At 34.8% G+C, this 15,462-nt stretch overlaps 1 protein-coding gene across 1 annotated transcript; it reads left to right on the top strand.

Moving 5' to 3' along the window:
- Positions 1 to 9,132: 9,132 nt before the first annotated feature.
- Positions 9,133 to 14,310, top strand: PTAC17 (plastid transcriptionally active 17). Its single transcript, XM_008230445.3, has 10 exons — positions 9,133 to 9,579; positions 9,721 to 9,786; positions 9,872 to 10,052; positions 10,217 to 10,413; positions 10,728 to 10,778; positions 10,861 to 10,952; positions 11,633 to 11,742; positions 12,920 to 13,014; positions 13,289 to 13,393; positions 14,010 to 14,310. The coding sequence occupies exons 1-10, from the start codon at positions 9,256 to 9,258 to the stop codon at positions 14,145 to 14,147; spliced, it is 1,359 nt and encodes a 452-aa protein (XP_008228667.2). The 5' UTR covers positions 9,133 to 9,255; the 3' UTR covers positions 14,148 to 14,310.
- Positions 14,311 to 15,462: the final 1,152 nt, after the last annotated feature.

The raw sequence follows: 15,462 nt of genomic DNA on the forward strand, positions 1-15,462 counted from the left end.
TCAATTATTTGATTTTTCTTTTAATTTTAATTTTTCTTAATATGAAAAAGTGTGAATTTACAATATTATCCTCATTTTATTAATAATTTCAATTCTTAATGTTTGCATTAACCAAGGGCATTTTCTGGTATTTGAAATGTTTTACCATTCTCTGCATTTTGCTTTATATATATATATATATTGTATTTCTCATAATTTCCTCACTTATTCATTGAATTAAAGGCTAAGGTGCATTTTTTGTAGTTGTGTTTTGCTAAGTCAATTTTGGTAATGTGTTTTTATCTTTGTCAATTTTGTCATTATATTGTGTTTGCAAATCAAGCCTATTTCTTTTTTTCTTTTTTTGCCAAAAATCAAGCCTACTTTCTAACTTCTATTTGTTTATGTGCAATTGATGTTAGCTTTAGAAAGCAAAATTGAGTTAAATTTATTGTTTCACATTGAAAGAAAATCACTTCTAAATGGGACCATGGCCCATGTGGGCTTGACCTTGTAGCCTTGGGGCATTCAGGCTTAAGAACCATGAAAAACGTGAATTTGTTGTAAAATGAACAGTATATGCAGGAATATTAAGTTGTACGTAAAGTAAATGAGACACAATATTTAACAGGGTTTGGTCATACCTACGTCCTTGGAGAGAAGTAGCAATAACTTTTCCATTATGTAAAATAATAGGGTTACAACTTTAGTGTTTACAATCTCTGTGGCTCACTGATTTTTCTCTCTTGGAGAATTTCTCTCTGCTCTCTTTTCTCTCCTATCACTTTCCTTTCTTTCTTCCTTTCCTCTCTGCCTGGGCTCTCTTCTCCGTTGGTTTTTGTGTGTATTTGCAAGTAGTGAGGATGAATTATTTATAGGCTAATTGAATGGAAGCAACCAAGCTTCACATGGGTGTGTAGAAAATTCTTCCAAGATGTGACTAGCAAAGAATCCAATATGTGGGTTCCACCCACTATCTTTACAACACTCCCCCTTGGAGACCACAAGTAACTAACATGTCATCTCATTAAATTTTGTTAGGAGAAAACCCAGTGAGGTAGAGAATTGATGGAAGGAAAAAGTGTACATCAATCAGTGTAGCATACTTCTATATGCTCCATCTGATGAATATCTCCCTCTGATATCTTCATGACTATCTTTTTGGAGGGAAAATCTTTCAGAGTGAGTGGAGGATGTACTCATAAAAAATTCCTTAGTTTATTAAGTAAATATATTTCCAATGAGTGATCTTTATGTAAATCATAGAAATTTTCAGAGTCTGCATATCCAACAAAACATGGGCTATTTGTAAGTTCACTTGAAAAGAATATGCTTGTATATGGTGTTATGCTGAGATAGCATCAAATATGCCTCACATCATCCCAAAGTGGTGGTGATGGAGCTGAGCTTTATATGGAAAATACAATGTCTGATCCAGTATACTTTCGAAAAATTATTTAAATGCCCAACGGATAACCCATATAAAAATGTTTCAATACTTTCTTAGTATAAGCAAGAATCTCGTTGGCATAATGCTCAATCTTCAAGCCGAGATAAATATTTCTTGAACTCTTCAAGAGTTTTAACCAAGTATTAACTCTTCAGGAGTTTTGATCAATTATCAACTCTTCATGAGTTGTAATGTGTTGCAACCATATTATAATGAATGTACTCACTAAGACAATTTATACATATTAATATTGAGTACAAAATTTATGCTTTAGGCACATGTCCTTTAGGGACTTGCTTCATGCAATTTCAATCCTTAAAGGACTTTGTTTAAGGGATTACACTTCATGACACATTTATAGCTTTATACCAGCTATTTGTTCTGCTTGTACATCTTTATGGAATCGCTTCTGGCGATATGCTCTGTGCATTTAATAACCCTTAAAGATAATATATTGGTCTCTGTAAATGTACAATAAAAAGGTACGATTGCATCTGTAAACATGGAGAACCCCAACATTCATTGTTTCTAAAAGAAACATTGTGTCATATAAAGTAAGCATATTCCTCTTTATCCTGAACACCCATGCATAACCTTCAGGGTTAACATCTTTTTGGGTTTGTACTCTAGGGTTAGTTTTTCATGTTCATTATCTTCTGTAATGGAATTGCCTCTTTCCATTTTGGCCAATGATTTTGTTGACATTTAATAATAGAATGTGGTTCCAATCAACACAACCCATTGAATAATAGGTACTATTCATGCATACGTCACTATTCATGTATACGATACTATTCATCAATTCATGAATACAGTTTTGTTCATGCATGCAGTATGTTTGCCAGTACAGTTACCATTCATGTGTACGACACCTTTCATGTATACAGTTACTATTCAGAATACATTTGCCAGTACATTTACTATTCATGTGTACGACACTTTTCACATATACGGTACTGTTACATTATCAAGGAACTTCAGGTCCTTATTTACATGTCAATGATCAAGGATCTTTTAGTCCAATCACTTGTTTACAAATATAGTACTAGAGAGATTGTCAGCTATCATATTATTATCATAATCAAGGATCTTTAGGTCATGATGTAGTTGTATGATGAGGATCAAGGAACTTTTGGTCATGATCTCTATATATTGTAAAACTCATCATATTACACAATTAATTCATAACATAAATTGCTATAAATTGCTCGTAAATAAATTGTTGGTATGGACAATAAACTCATACCATACTTTAAATAAAAGTTAATGTGCAGTAAAATAAATTCATAAAGTAAATTACTTGTTGTATGGATGTTAATTCCGCACCACACTTTAAATAATAAAGTAAATGTGTAATAAAATAAATGTGCTTGTATGAGCACTAATTCTACTCCATACTTTTTTTAAAAAAAAGAGTAAAGGAAGTTGTGTGGACAATGAACCCTCGTCACAAATATATACTGTTTTTATGGGTATAAACCTACACCATATTGTAAATAAAGTAAATATGAGGATAAAACCACCACCGAATATATATATATATATATATACACATAAAGTATATTTTCATAACTCACAAAGGTTGTGAGAACCTGTGTTTAAAAAAAAATTATATAAATTATTATTTTAAATAAATATTCGTACTACATATTAATTATTTATTAATATAAATTTTCTTTATTTAATATTTATTGTGAAAACCTATATGTTATTAAATTTTAAGCCTAGTATGAGATTATTCCTTTAGTTGAAAGATGACACCATTTTTGTTTTCTACGTGTAGAGACTTGGAATTGGTTTTAATCAAATCATTATTGTCATGCTACCTTGCATGCTAGTTTTGGTAACCAAATTAAATCAAAACCCTAGGTCAAATAATTCATTCCATTTGGGGATTATTTGACCTAATTGTTAATTAACCTAATTGGGAGTTACTCAATTTAATTGGGGATTACCCAATTAAATTGAACGTTGAATTGGGTTAAAAATTGATTTGGTTAATTACCATTCCCAATTAAATGAGGAGTTACCTAATTGAATTAATTTGGGAGATGAGTCACATTATTTCCTTACTTTTTTATCTTATCTTTTTTCAACCTCAAATGAGTTTCCCAAATAAACCTTATCATCCCCAACTCTTAACCTTACCCCTCCACACCTAAACCACCATTACCCACACCAGGCTTTTCTCTTTGTGTTTATTAATACTTATATATACAAGTAAATATTATTCATTCAGGTTGTATTCATCCATAGCCTAAGCCATCTCCTATAAGCCATACCAATGGACCATCCACAATTTGTTTGGAAAATTAATTTCCTTATTTCTAATAAATTCTTTGATTTATTTATTTGTATATATTTTTAGTTTTTAATTAATTAATAAAGATTGTTGTGGTTTGATTAAATGATTAATATGGTGAATCCCTTTTAATATCTTTAAATTATCAGGTTATTTGGTTGTTTTTGTTTTGTTAAGCTCTTAACCTTTGATATTGCCCCTTCCTTACTAGATCCGCCGTTGCTTCCATGAATTATTCATCTGAAACCCTAGCCTCCAAGACCATTATAAAAGATAGACACATAAGAGGTAGAAATTCCTACTGAAATTCTGCAGAAATCATTTCTCACAAACCCTAGCCACCACTTTCTTTCTCTCCCTTACACAAGGCTCAGAGGCTCCGGCCACCCGGTTTTCCTTGAAATACCTTACCTAACTTAGATCGGAGGGCCTTTGGCCAACACCCGAGAGAGAGAGAGAAGAGAGTAACAAGTGGTTCGTGAATCATTGGTCAAAGAGGGATGAGTCACATTATTTCCTTACTTTTTTATCTTATCTTTTGGTGGTTTAAATATTATATATATAAATATTATTTGGTTGCATCCATAGCCTCTCTTATAAGTATAATCATTCCTTATTTCTATAATTCATTCCAATTCTTTATAATAGATTTCTACCATGAAGTAGTGTTTGAGAGAGAGAGAGAGAGAGAGAGAGAGAGAGAGAGAAACAAGATGAAGAACGTGTGTATTTGTCTTGCAATATTTCATACTTATCATGGTGAGTAGGTTATGTAATGTGTTCTAAAAGTTCTTATTTTGTGATAAACGTTGAAAATCATGGATTTATTCTATTTACAAATCTCTCTCTATTTACAAGTCAAGCATGTCTAATTTGTGCAAATTACACATAATATATATTATTTGGAGTTTTTGTGAAGTACATACTATTTATGGAACATGAAAATTTCAGTTACAGAGTATCCAAAGAATAAATGTACTAGATGGGGACATAGGGCAGTGAGGCCGATAGGGTCACATGTTGGGTACAATTTGTGAAGGATAACCAAGATATGAAGTAATGATGTGATATGATTTGAATTATGTATCTTTTTATTATATTTTCTTGAGTGTGAAAAATGGCATTGCTTGACTGGCATATTATATAATCTACTCAATAAACGGGGGTTTGCTCATCCTTCACATATTTTGTTTTTCAAATTACTTAGAGCATCTCCAACCGATATGTCAAAAGTGTCACATAGACATTTAACGGCTTGAAATAACATTTTACATCACTCCAACCGAATTGTCAAAGCTGATGTGGAATCAAGGTTGGAGGTGCAGCTGTTACTTTTAACATCCTAAAAGCAAGATGTCAAATGAATATTTTATTATTTTTTAAAGACATCTGGCTATTACTTTCATTTATTATTTTCATTTTTCCTTTTTTTCCTTTTTTATCTTGAATGATTTGACTGTTACAATAATTATTTATTTAATATATCGGGTGGAGTGTAAAACTGTGTATATGTCAAATTGTCACATTAGCCATCAAATTTAAATTTGATGTTCGGTATTTGACATCTCCCTTGGAGATGCTCTTAGTACGAAATCAGAGAAGTTGGATTAGTTTAGAGTGATAAAGTTTTATTTATATCTTGTACACTTGTAAGATTATTATTATTGTTATTATTTTATATCAGGGAAATGTATTGTAGCCAATTTTTTAGTCTTTTTATTTTATTTCATTCAATTCACTCACCCTGATTCAAGAATATTCTTTATTTTCGAATCTGGGCGTGACAAAGATTATCGTGGGCCTTATATAAAATAAGATGTATGCCTTAATATCATACTATAGTAATATTATACATGGAAATGGTCTTTGTGCATATGTGCATGCTTCCAATCTTGTTGTTTTCTCACTTGCCACTAGTACCAACTCTCTTTGTAACAACCCGGTCATTAATTAATATTTAATCATTAATTTATTCTAATAAAAGACAATTATACAATTAGAATATTTTAATGACTTAAAAGTTAACTTTTTGACCGGGAATAAATTTGGGATTTCAGTTATACCGTTGCGTCGAGCGCAGCGAGATGAGTCCGTAGATACGTAGTGGGCTCAAATCGGAGTTGTAACGAAAGAGTTACGATCAAAAGAAGTTCAATGGCAAAATCGTAAATATTTTGAAGTTGAGTTCTTAAAACCCAGATTTCTCCTGTCGGCAACTCGACCAGCCGATTTTAAGAGATGATTTCTCTTAGCTCCGAGCACCAATTCGAGCAAGACTGGTGCTAAACGAACCACCTCACTCCCCTCTTTAGTCTTAGCCCATCCCCGCGATCCGCCATAGTCGCGGAAAGCGACCACAAATAGGCGGTGCTAGTTTTAACAGAACTTCTAATTGTCCGCCACCAAATCGGACGAGTGAGGTATGATTTTCTAGCTATTTTTCATGCTCTAGTTGCTGGTTGGGTAGGATTTCAGAAATTTCTAGAGTAGATAGCTCGATTTATGAGTTAGGTTTCAATGATTTTGGGTCATGTTTGCCACTTCCGGCCAGTTTTTGGGGTAGGTCCAAGAACAAAAGTGGCTTCAAATGGGGTGTTACACCTAGGATAGGAGTCTTGATCCTAGATGTTGAGTTTTTCCGGCGAGGTGTTATCGCTTTAGGCACCACGCACGCCAGCGCATGTGGTGGCGCGTGGGCAGTAGGGTGGGGACCACAATCAGTCATAGAATGATCTTCTAGTTCTTACGAGTGCGTAGGATTTCGCGGATCTTAATTCGGATATCGTTTGAACCTCGAACGAGTTTCGCCTCTTGTGCGATTTTCCGGTTCAATACGTTTGAACCGTTAGATCGTAGTTAATTCCAAGTATGTTAATCTAGACTTTCCCAGGATCGTATAATATTTGACGGATCGTAAACGGATTCGGATACTCGAATGGTCAACCCTAGAGCGATTTCAAATTGATTCAGTTAGGAATAGAGAAAAGAATACGTGTGGCTTGATCCTCGAAGGGTATGTAGGCAGCCTATAGTTATCAGGCGTAGCCATGAGTTAGGGGCTCGAGTTTATGTTACTGTTTTCAGGGCATTTTGGTCATTTACGACCCACATTCACCATGTGTCGATTTTAATGTGTTTCACCCATTCCAAAGTGAAAATTGGGTCAGTGGTTTCACTCTTTGTATAGTCAAGCATGAGGAAGTGGTATTGAATAGTATAGAATAGCAATAAAATAAATGAATAAGGTAAAGAGACATAGAGCTTATCATTTTTCGGTGGCTTTGTTCACATATCTCTCTCCTATAAAAGTCAGTGGCTCCCTCTCTCTAGCGACCACGCTCTTCCTCCAAAGCTTCTCGTGCTAATAACGTGTTGTCAAATGAAAGGTATATGCTGGAATATTGAGCTGCACGTAAAGTAAATGAGACACAATATTTAACAAGTCGGCCATGCCTACGTCATTGGAGAGCAGCAGAATAACTTTTCCACTCTGTAAAATAATAGAGCTACAACTTTAGTGTTTACAATCTCTGTGGCTCACTTATTTTTCTCTCTGCTCTCTTTTCTCTCCTCTCACTTTCCTTTCTTTCTTCCTTCCTCTCTACCTGGGCTCATGGGCTTCTCCGTTGGTTTGAGATTGTGTGTCTTCGCAAGTAGTGATGATATATAATTATGTATAAATAAGCACTATTTATAGGCTAACTGAATGAAACATAATCATACTACTACCACCAAATATAATCATGAACACATCACCAAACATTTACATATTTATTTATACCATCCTTTAAAAAAAATATCTTTTTGATACTTATTATTTTTTTAAATTATTTCTTAAAACGATTACCAAAATAATACTTTGTTTTATTATTTTTGTGGAAAATCTTATTAAGTTGTGTGACTTTATAGAGTATTTTATAAATTTGGTTTGATGTGAAAATATTGGAATTAAGTGAGTGTAATCTCAAATTTAGACTGCCCTTATGGTGATGTAGAAAATTCCTCCAAGATGCAACTAACGAAGAATCCAATATATGAGCCTATTTATAGGCCACCAAGCTTCACGTATCCTTTAACAAAGAATCCAGAGCTCCACCTACTATCTTTACAACAGAATTTGCTATTTAAATGGAAAATTTGAATAAAATTGAATTTTTTTTTTTTGTCAAAATTGATTTTTTTTTTTTCAAATTGAAATTGATGTAAATTTAGGTGACATTTCTAAAAGTTTTGCATGAAGTCCACCCGACATATATTTATAGCACAAAAATGTCAACTTTATTATTTATTTTTGTTATCTAAAAAAGAGCTATAATATAAATTTAATTTATTATATGATTATCATCTTCAAATGCGAATAATGGATTGATAGATCAAATCAAATTCAAGGGATTATCATCTTCAAGCAGGATCCAAGAACAATAGGAAGAAATACCAAATCAATTTAGGGTGGTGTAGTAAAGGTGTGGATGATTTGCGATGAGACCAAGGAGACCACTTTTGTCACATGCTTCATCAAATGCACTGAAACAATTTGAGTGAAATAGTGTGGCTGTGTATGTGGGGTGACATAATGTAGACGATGGTATTTCTAACACCAAGTGTTTCACATCATTAACATTGCATGTGGAGTTTGATTTTCATCTTCAAGCATTGAATGATATGTTTGTAATCTCCACATATATAAGGGATGTAGGTTGTAATATTGAGACATTCCATTTACAAGTTGAAGAATTAGCCTAAATTCAGATAAAGAAATAGGGATCTTATTATCATATTATGCATATTTTAGAACAATTATCTTACCCGTGGTCTCAAGTTCAAATCCCTATAACATCTCGATAGTGTGTATGAGAAACCCTTGTATTAAAAAAAAACCAATCATCTTACTTTTAAAATTTTGTATTTTCACAAAAAATAAGTTTTACAAAAGAGATTAGAGCATCTCCAATAGCCTCTTCAATAACTTTGAAATTCTAAAATAGGTGAGCCACATCAGAAAAACTCTCTCCAATAGCCTCTTCAACCTCAATCATCAAAGTTGCAACATCTTTTTCTCTCTTCAAGACTGATAAGTTGATTTTGACTCTTCAAATATTTAATTTTGTTTTGGAAAAACAAAATCTACCTTGCAAAAGTTAAAAACATGTGTTTGTTTTTAGCTTATTTTTCTTTTCAAATTGCCATATAAGTTAATAAACTTCAATTTAAAAAAATTATTTGCTATTACTGTCGGGTTAGAGATGCTCTTAATAAGAATGTGAGGAAAAGATGAATGGTTTCATAAATTAAGTAGGTAGGTACAAAACAAATACAAACAAAAGATACTTACAAAAAATTAAAAAGACAAAACCACCCCCTAAAAATATATGAATAAAATTTAAAAAATCTAGATAATTGGCGAACAGTCCACAGCTACTTTTTGCCGCCGTATTAGTATATCGCCTCTTCCGTCTTCAACCTCACATAAACCCTCTCTTTCTGTGCCTCTAAACCCCAAAACCCAAACGTCGCCGTTTTCTTCATGGCTTCGATATCGGCCGACCTGGCCACCACCCTTCTCGGTCTCACTTCTCGCCACTCAACCCGGCTCCCCCGGGTCGGAGCCGCGGCTCTGTTCCCTCTCACATGGAGACCAAGAACTCCCCCTCACTCCCAAAGCCTACGCTACTCGACGTCGTCGTTTTGCCGAACAATCGTCGCCAAGCCTAAGCTCGGCTGCAGAAGGTTCACTGTGGCTGCGACCGCAACGACGTCGCAGAGCGAAAGCTCCGACGTTTTGACCCAGATTGTCCCCGATAATCGCATCCCCGCCACGATAATCACCGGCTTCTTGGGCTCCGGAAAGGTTCGATATTTTCTACTCATACTCTCTTTTGTGATTTAAGTCGCTAAATTTATGGCCGTTTTTATCCAAAAGTTTCATTGTTTGAATGCCACTATAATCTTCATTATTTACTGAAATGCACTTTTGAAATGAAAATGGCAGACGACATTGCTTAACCATATACTAACTGCGGAGCATGGGAAGCGAATTGCGGTGATTGAGAACGAGGTATGAGGCTGAATTTTGCACTTCTTGTCGTTTCTTAATTTATGTTATGTATGTGAAGGTTTTGAGTTTTTTGTGGATTTTGCAGTATGGTGAAATAGACATTGATGGTTCTTTGGTTGCTGCAAAAACCACTGGGGCAGAAGATATTGTTATGTTGAATAATGGGTGTCTTTGCTGCACTGTGAGGGGTGACCTTGTTCGTATGATTTCGGACTTGGTCCATAAGAAGAAAGGGAAGTTCGATCATATTGTAATAGAGACTACAGGTATGAAGTTTGTTTTGTTTTACTGCACTAAGTTTTGGTTCGTGGTTGTTTGTTTGCAACTTGTTTCGTAGGGTGTATGAAATCGTTAATTCATTGAATTTGCTTGGCCTTTCTTGTAACTATTGAACTTCATGTGAAATTTTTTTCTTCTTATTTATTTGTAGGATTGGCAAATCCAGCACCGATCATTCAAACATTTTATGCTGAGGATCAGGTTTTTAATGATGTCAAGTTGGATGGTGTTGTCACGTTAGTTGATGCTAAACATGCTGTTTTTCATCTGGATGAAGTTAAGCCAAAAGGAGTTGTCAATGAGGCTATAGAGCAGATTGCTTATGCTGACCGTATCATCGTGAATAAGGTACACATGATTACTATGATCCATTTGTGTATCAGGTTTACTCTGCACTGCACTCAAATTGAATAGTTATGATTCTTGAAAACTGTAAATAGTGTGGCCCTAATATTTCAACATGAACGTTTTCTATGTGTTTGTGATGGTGTGGTTACTATTTTTTCTTACTTTTTGTTCTTTCCTTTTTTAAGGCATCATTAATTGATAAAAAAACAGTTAACTTGAAAATTATTATAGAATATTGGATGAAGAATATATTCAAAATAGTTACAGTTTTTGCTGTAATGGCTGACTAGTGTACTTGTCCTTTTTTTTCCTAGACCGATCTTGTTGGTGAGCCAGAAATTGCTTCTTTGGTGCAACGAATAAGGGTTTGTACCTTGCTGCTTTTTTGTTTTCGTCATTCTTGTTAATGATTATTATATTAAACGGAATGTGTTATCATGAAAATAGAACATCAATGGTATGGCTCAACTGAAGCGGACAGAGTTTGGAAAAGTTAACCTGGATTATGTTCTTGGTATTGGAGGATTTGATTTGGAGAGGTAATTTTTTACACCCATTTCATTGTTGTTGGGTTTAGACAAGTCTGACCTTGCTGATGGTTGTTGATTTCTTGTTGCTGCTTATTGGACATTACTCCCATTTATTTAAAATTAGGTTCTTAATGATGATTAATGGCTTTAAATGTTGTGCACAATTTGCATGTGAAAAGAAAGGTGGATAGTATCATAGTATAAGTTTTGAATCATTTAACTATTTCTAACAAGATCATTGAATTATTTGTGTCCTTGTGTTTGTCTAAATAGAGGAACATTGAGGGGGACTTGTGAATCTGTTTGTAAAAATTAGTTTACAAACAGATTCGTGAGCCCATTGGAGTTCTATATGAAATATTTATTTCCTTTTCTTTAGATTTTGTGTCTGTATGCTTTGTTCTAATCTCCTTTTGTATACTGCTTCAAACACGTGTTGTTTACCATTGGTGCTGATTAATAAATGATACACTTATAAATGAGAATTATTTTGGGAGCCCATGCTCCCTCAGTGTGTTAATTTTCTTTGTTCTTCTGTGATATTGCTCTGTTATTAAATTGATCTTGCTCTGTGATATTGTTCTTCTGAGAATTATAATGTGCCGAACATGCTTCCATGCTTCATAATTTCACACCTTGTGTTTTGGAATCTTGATATCATTTCCTTATCTTGGCTGTAATCTTGCCAGGATAGAGAGTGCTATTAACGCTGAAGGTGAAAAGGAAGATCATGATCATCACCATGATCACCATCATGATCATGATCACCATCATGATGAGAAACATGACCACAAGCACGGTAAATCCTTCTGATCATTGAAACACATACTCATCATGACATGTTGCTTCTCTGTGAAAGATCCGCTGTTCTTCTTCCTACACATTGAATATGTTGATGATGGCTTTGTGGGTACTATTGTTTATCTGTTGTCAAATTAAAACTGAATAGTCTACAAAATCTGTTTGTTGCACACAAACAAATGCATTTGTGGAATCTTGGGTCCCAGAGGGTGGTGTGCTTGGCGTTTGAAAACAAACCATTGTTACGTATGGGTGAGAATTATTGCAGGTGTGGCGGATTTAACTTTTTAGCTATTAAGTTATTGAATGATCATATGTACGCTTGCTACAGGCATATAGATCTTGCAAAATAACAACTAATCTTCAGAACATATGGAATCTAAAAGGGAGGGCATACTGTGGGTCCAGTTATATACCCCATAGATATAGGATATCGTAAGAACAAAATAAGATATCTGCTCTGCCAAAACATAGTTTTCTTCTCATTTTCATTTACTCTGGGTTTAGTTTAATCTAGTCTTTGAGGCTTCAGTATTCCCATGGTTTAGAAAATCATTGCTACCATTTTCTGTGGTGTGGACAAAGGGAATGTGTAAAAGCTTGTATGCTTCCCTTGCCCTTTCGTTTCCATTATTCATATGCATTTAATTTCATATGAGGTTTTCAGTGTGTAATATAAGTCCTACTTGCAACTTGGAGGCAAATGGTTCATGTGAGGGAAAAAGTATTGCAGTGTACTTCTTGGGGGCAAGAAGTAAAGCAAGAAGCGTGAGTAGGTTCGAGTTCTGGAGAAGTGATTATTAAGTGTTCTTCTTTGTATTCAGTTTTGCTGCAATGGGTGGAAAAGATTGAAACTTTAACTGCAAGCAGCATGGTGGACAAAAGTGTCCTCCAAATTGCGATGTTGTAGCTCTTGTTAAAAAATTTCCATTGCCATCCCTGGATCTGTGGGTGCTGTGGTTTCAGTCCTTCTGAAAGTGGCACTAAGAAAGGTGGCAGGGATAGCTCCCTGTCATTTTTTTACTGTTTGTTTATTGCCTTGTGTTGTGTGTAAGAAAAGTCGTGGCCAGGTCGGCCAATAGCTTTAACTGGACTGCCTTAACCACTTGACATTGCTACTATTTTTTTATATAAAATTATGAACTGATATCCTTGCATTTGGCACTGATATGCAGAACATCATGATGATCACCACACCCATGACCATGTTCATGATCCTGGCGTTTCTTCTGTCAGCATAGTTTGTGAAGGGAACTTAGATCTTGAAAAGGTTGGATCTCTACTTTGTTGTAGTTATTTGCCATCATATATGATATTTGACCTTATGATTTTAGTAGTACCTGTGGACTTTTTTATTGACCTGTTGCTGTGAATGACACAAGTACACATTTTATGGCCAGTTACAGGAATTTTATAATTTAGATTCTTTGTCTGGAATGTATAAAAGAAAACCTAACAAAGATTGTAATGATGTTGTCTCAATATGAAATATATACAAGAAAACCTGACAAAGATTGTACTGATGTTGTCATAATTTGTTTCAGGCTAACATATGGCTCGGTACACTGTTGTTGGAACGGAGTGAGGACATATATCGTATGAAAGGTCTCCTATCTGTTCAGGGAATGAATGAGAGATTTGTCTTCCAGGTGAGTTAAATCCTGAAAGTGTTAATTATAATGAACCAAATTATTTTACTTAAGACTTGGATATTTGAGATAATGGGTATGAGATCTCCTTCTTGTATAAGAATGTCCGTTTCTCTATTTGAAATTTGGCTGTGAGGATATTGAAGTTGGAATTTCTGAGCATTGCTGTTTTCGTTGGCTACATAAATTATTTATCTTCTTGCTCGATCTAGGGTCATGTTTCCTGTCAATTTTGAAGCTATATCTTGTTTTCTTCTCTGTTTTTTCAAAGCAATGGTTGATCCTTGTATTTGTCTTAGAGTCTTATATGATGCTTTACCTTCAATGCCTTATTAGTGGTCAATGCAAAGGAATAACCAAGTAGAATGGGATTTTATCGTGGAACGGTTTAATTTAAGTGAGGGGAGAGAAACTTGCTACTAATGTACATTGACATTTTTTTATGTACTGGATTTTGTTAATCATCTCTAGTCATTTGATATTCTTGTTGCATGTCAAGTTATGGGTTGGTGATGTTGCTGATAAAGGAGTTAGAAATATAGTTCCAAGCAATTTTAGTCAATGATTTTTGTGTTGGTACTGTATATTTAGTGATCATCTTTTTGTTGTGTAACAGGGAGTTCATGATATATTCCAAGGCTCACCTGATCGGCTGTGGGGCCCCAACGAGCCAAGAACAAACAAGATTGTTTTCATAGGGAAGAACTTGGATGCACAAGAGTTAGAAAAGGGTTTTAAAGGCTGTTTACTATGATTACTTACAATTCTCATACTTCTATTTCTCCAACCCCCCCAACCCCTATTTTTTCTATTAAAATTTGAACGAGGGATGTTTTAACATTATGATGTACATGTGGTGTCTTCGGTTATAGTGAACGAGTCATGAGAATCAATCAAATATTTGATTTTTTTCCTCATTATTGACCAACATTGATTTGGTGGGTTGTTCTAGCCTTCATAACCATGCTCATAAATGCCGCCTTGGCAACAAGACATATATTCCAGTTCATGTTATCAGTCAGAACCTTGTCTCTTAAATACTTCTCATTCATATATAACTGAGAAATCTTATTTGTATTGATATTGTATCGATATCATTGAAAAAGTTGATCTCTGATCTGACTCATTCTGAAGAGCTTCCATGTTTGAGTCGCCCGTCTCCAAGATAAAAAAAACTTATTTTCTAAATTTTCGCATAATTTTCATCCTCTCTCTTGAAAGTTTAATAAATTGATATTTTCTTTGACCTTTGATATTTTGGGTTCCAATAACCACACCTCACCCCAAAATAAAAATAAAGGTTGCACCCTTTTCAAACACTTCAGCACTCATACGCTGAATAACACCACCACTATGACACGTATACAAAGCAAAGGATTACATAAGAGGCAGATAGAAAATAAACCTAGCAAAGGATTACATGAGTTGGTGCTGAAACTCCTAGTTAGTAACTGCCGATAAACTGCCCACGCATGACATCCGCCCAAGCCTGACTCCACCGAGCTTGCTGCGCATGCCGGGCCATGCCTTGTCAAACTTGTGTGCAGCGCCAACGCGGCCTTGTCTTGCATCCGTCTTGGCATAGTGCCAGGCAATCACCACATCTCAGACTGTCATGGTCTTAGCTGTCCAACAATGGCCAAAGTGTAACATGTTAGCACAAGTAACTACTGCGACGAGGCTTCGACCATTACAGTTTACTCCTTGAGAAAATATTGCGAATCAATCTTAATCTTGATGCATGCACAGTTTCATTTTTTTTCCTTCCCACTCCACCCGAACTCTGTCGAAGCTGAGTCAATTCTTCTATTCCCAAAAATTAAACTCCAACCTTTTTCAGAATAGGCATATCATTTATTCTCAAATTTTCAAGGGACGGCAATTTCCCAAGAGGAGGCAAAACTTCAGAAGAGTAAGGCTTCTCAAACTGTGTAAAGACATCCTTGGGAGACAAGGTGCTAGAGTAATTACAAATGTCTAAACTTTTCAATTTCTGAGGTAAGACATGAATTTCAACATCACTTTTCCTATCCCCCTCCGCATCATCTCCATTCCAAAAATCCAGTCTC

This window comes from Prunus mume, linkage group LG4, assembly GCF_029339155.1.
Source record: "Prunus mume cultivar Tortuosa linkage group LG4, ASM2933915v1, whole genome shotgun sequence".
NCBI lineage: Eukaryota > Viridiplantae > Streptophyta > Magnoliopsida > Rosales > Rosaceae > Prunus > Prunus mume.

Coding starts and splice junctions, on each gene's coding strand:
- PTAC17 (XM_008230445.3), top strand. CDS start 9,256: ATGGCTTCGATATCGGCCGACCTGGCCACCACCCTTCTCGGTCTCACT. Junction 10,414..10,727: donor ACCGTATCATCGTGAATAAG/GTACACATGATT, acceptor TTTTTTTCCTAG/ACCGATCTTGTTGGTGAGCC. Junction 13,015..13,288: donor GGAACTTAGATCTTGAAAAG/GTTGGATCTCTA, acceptor AATTTGTTTCAG/GCTAACATATGGCTCGGTAC.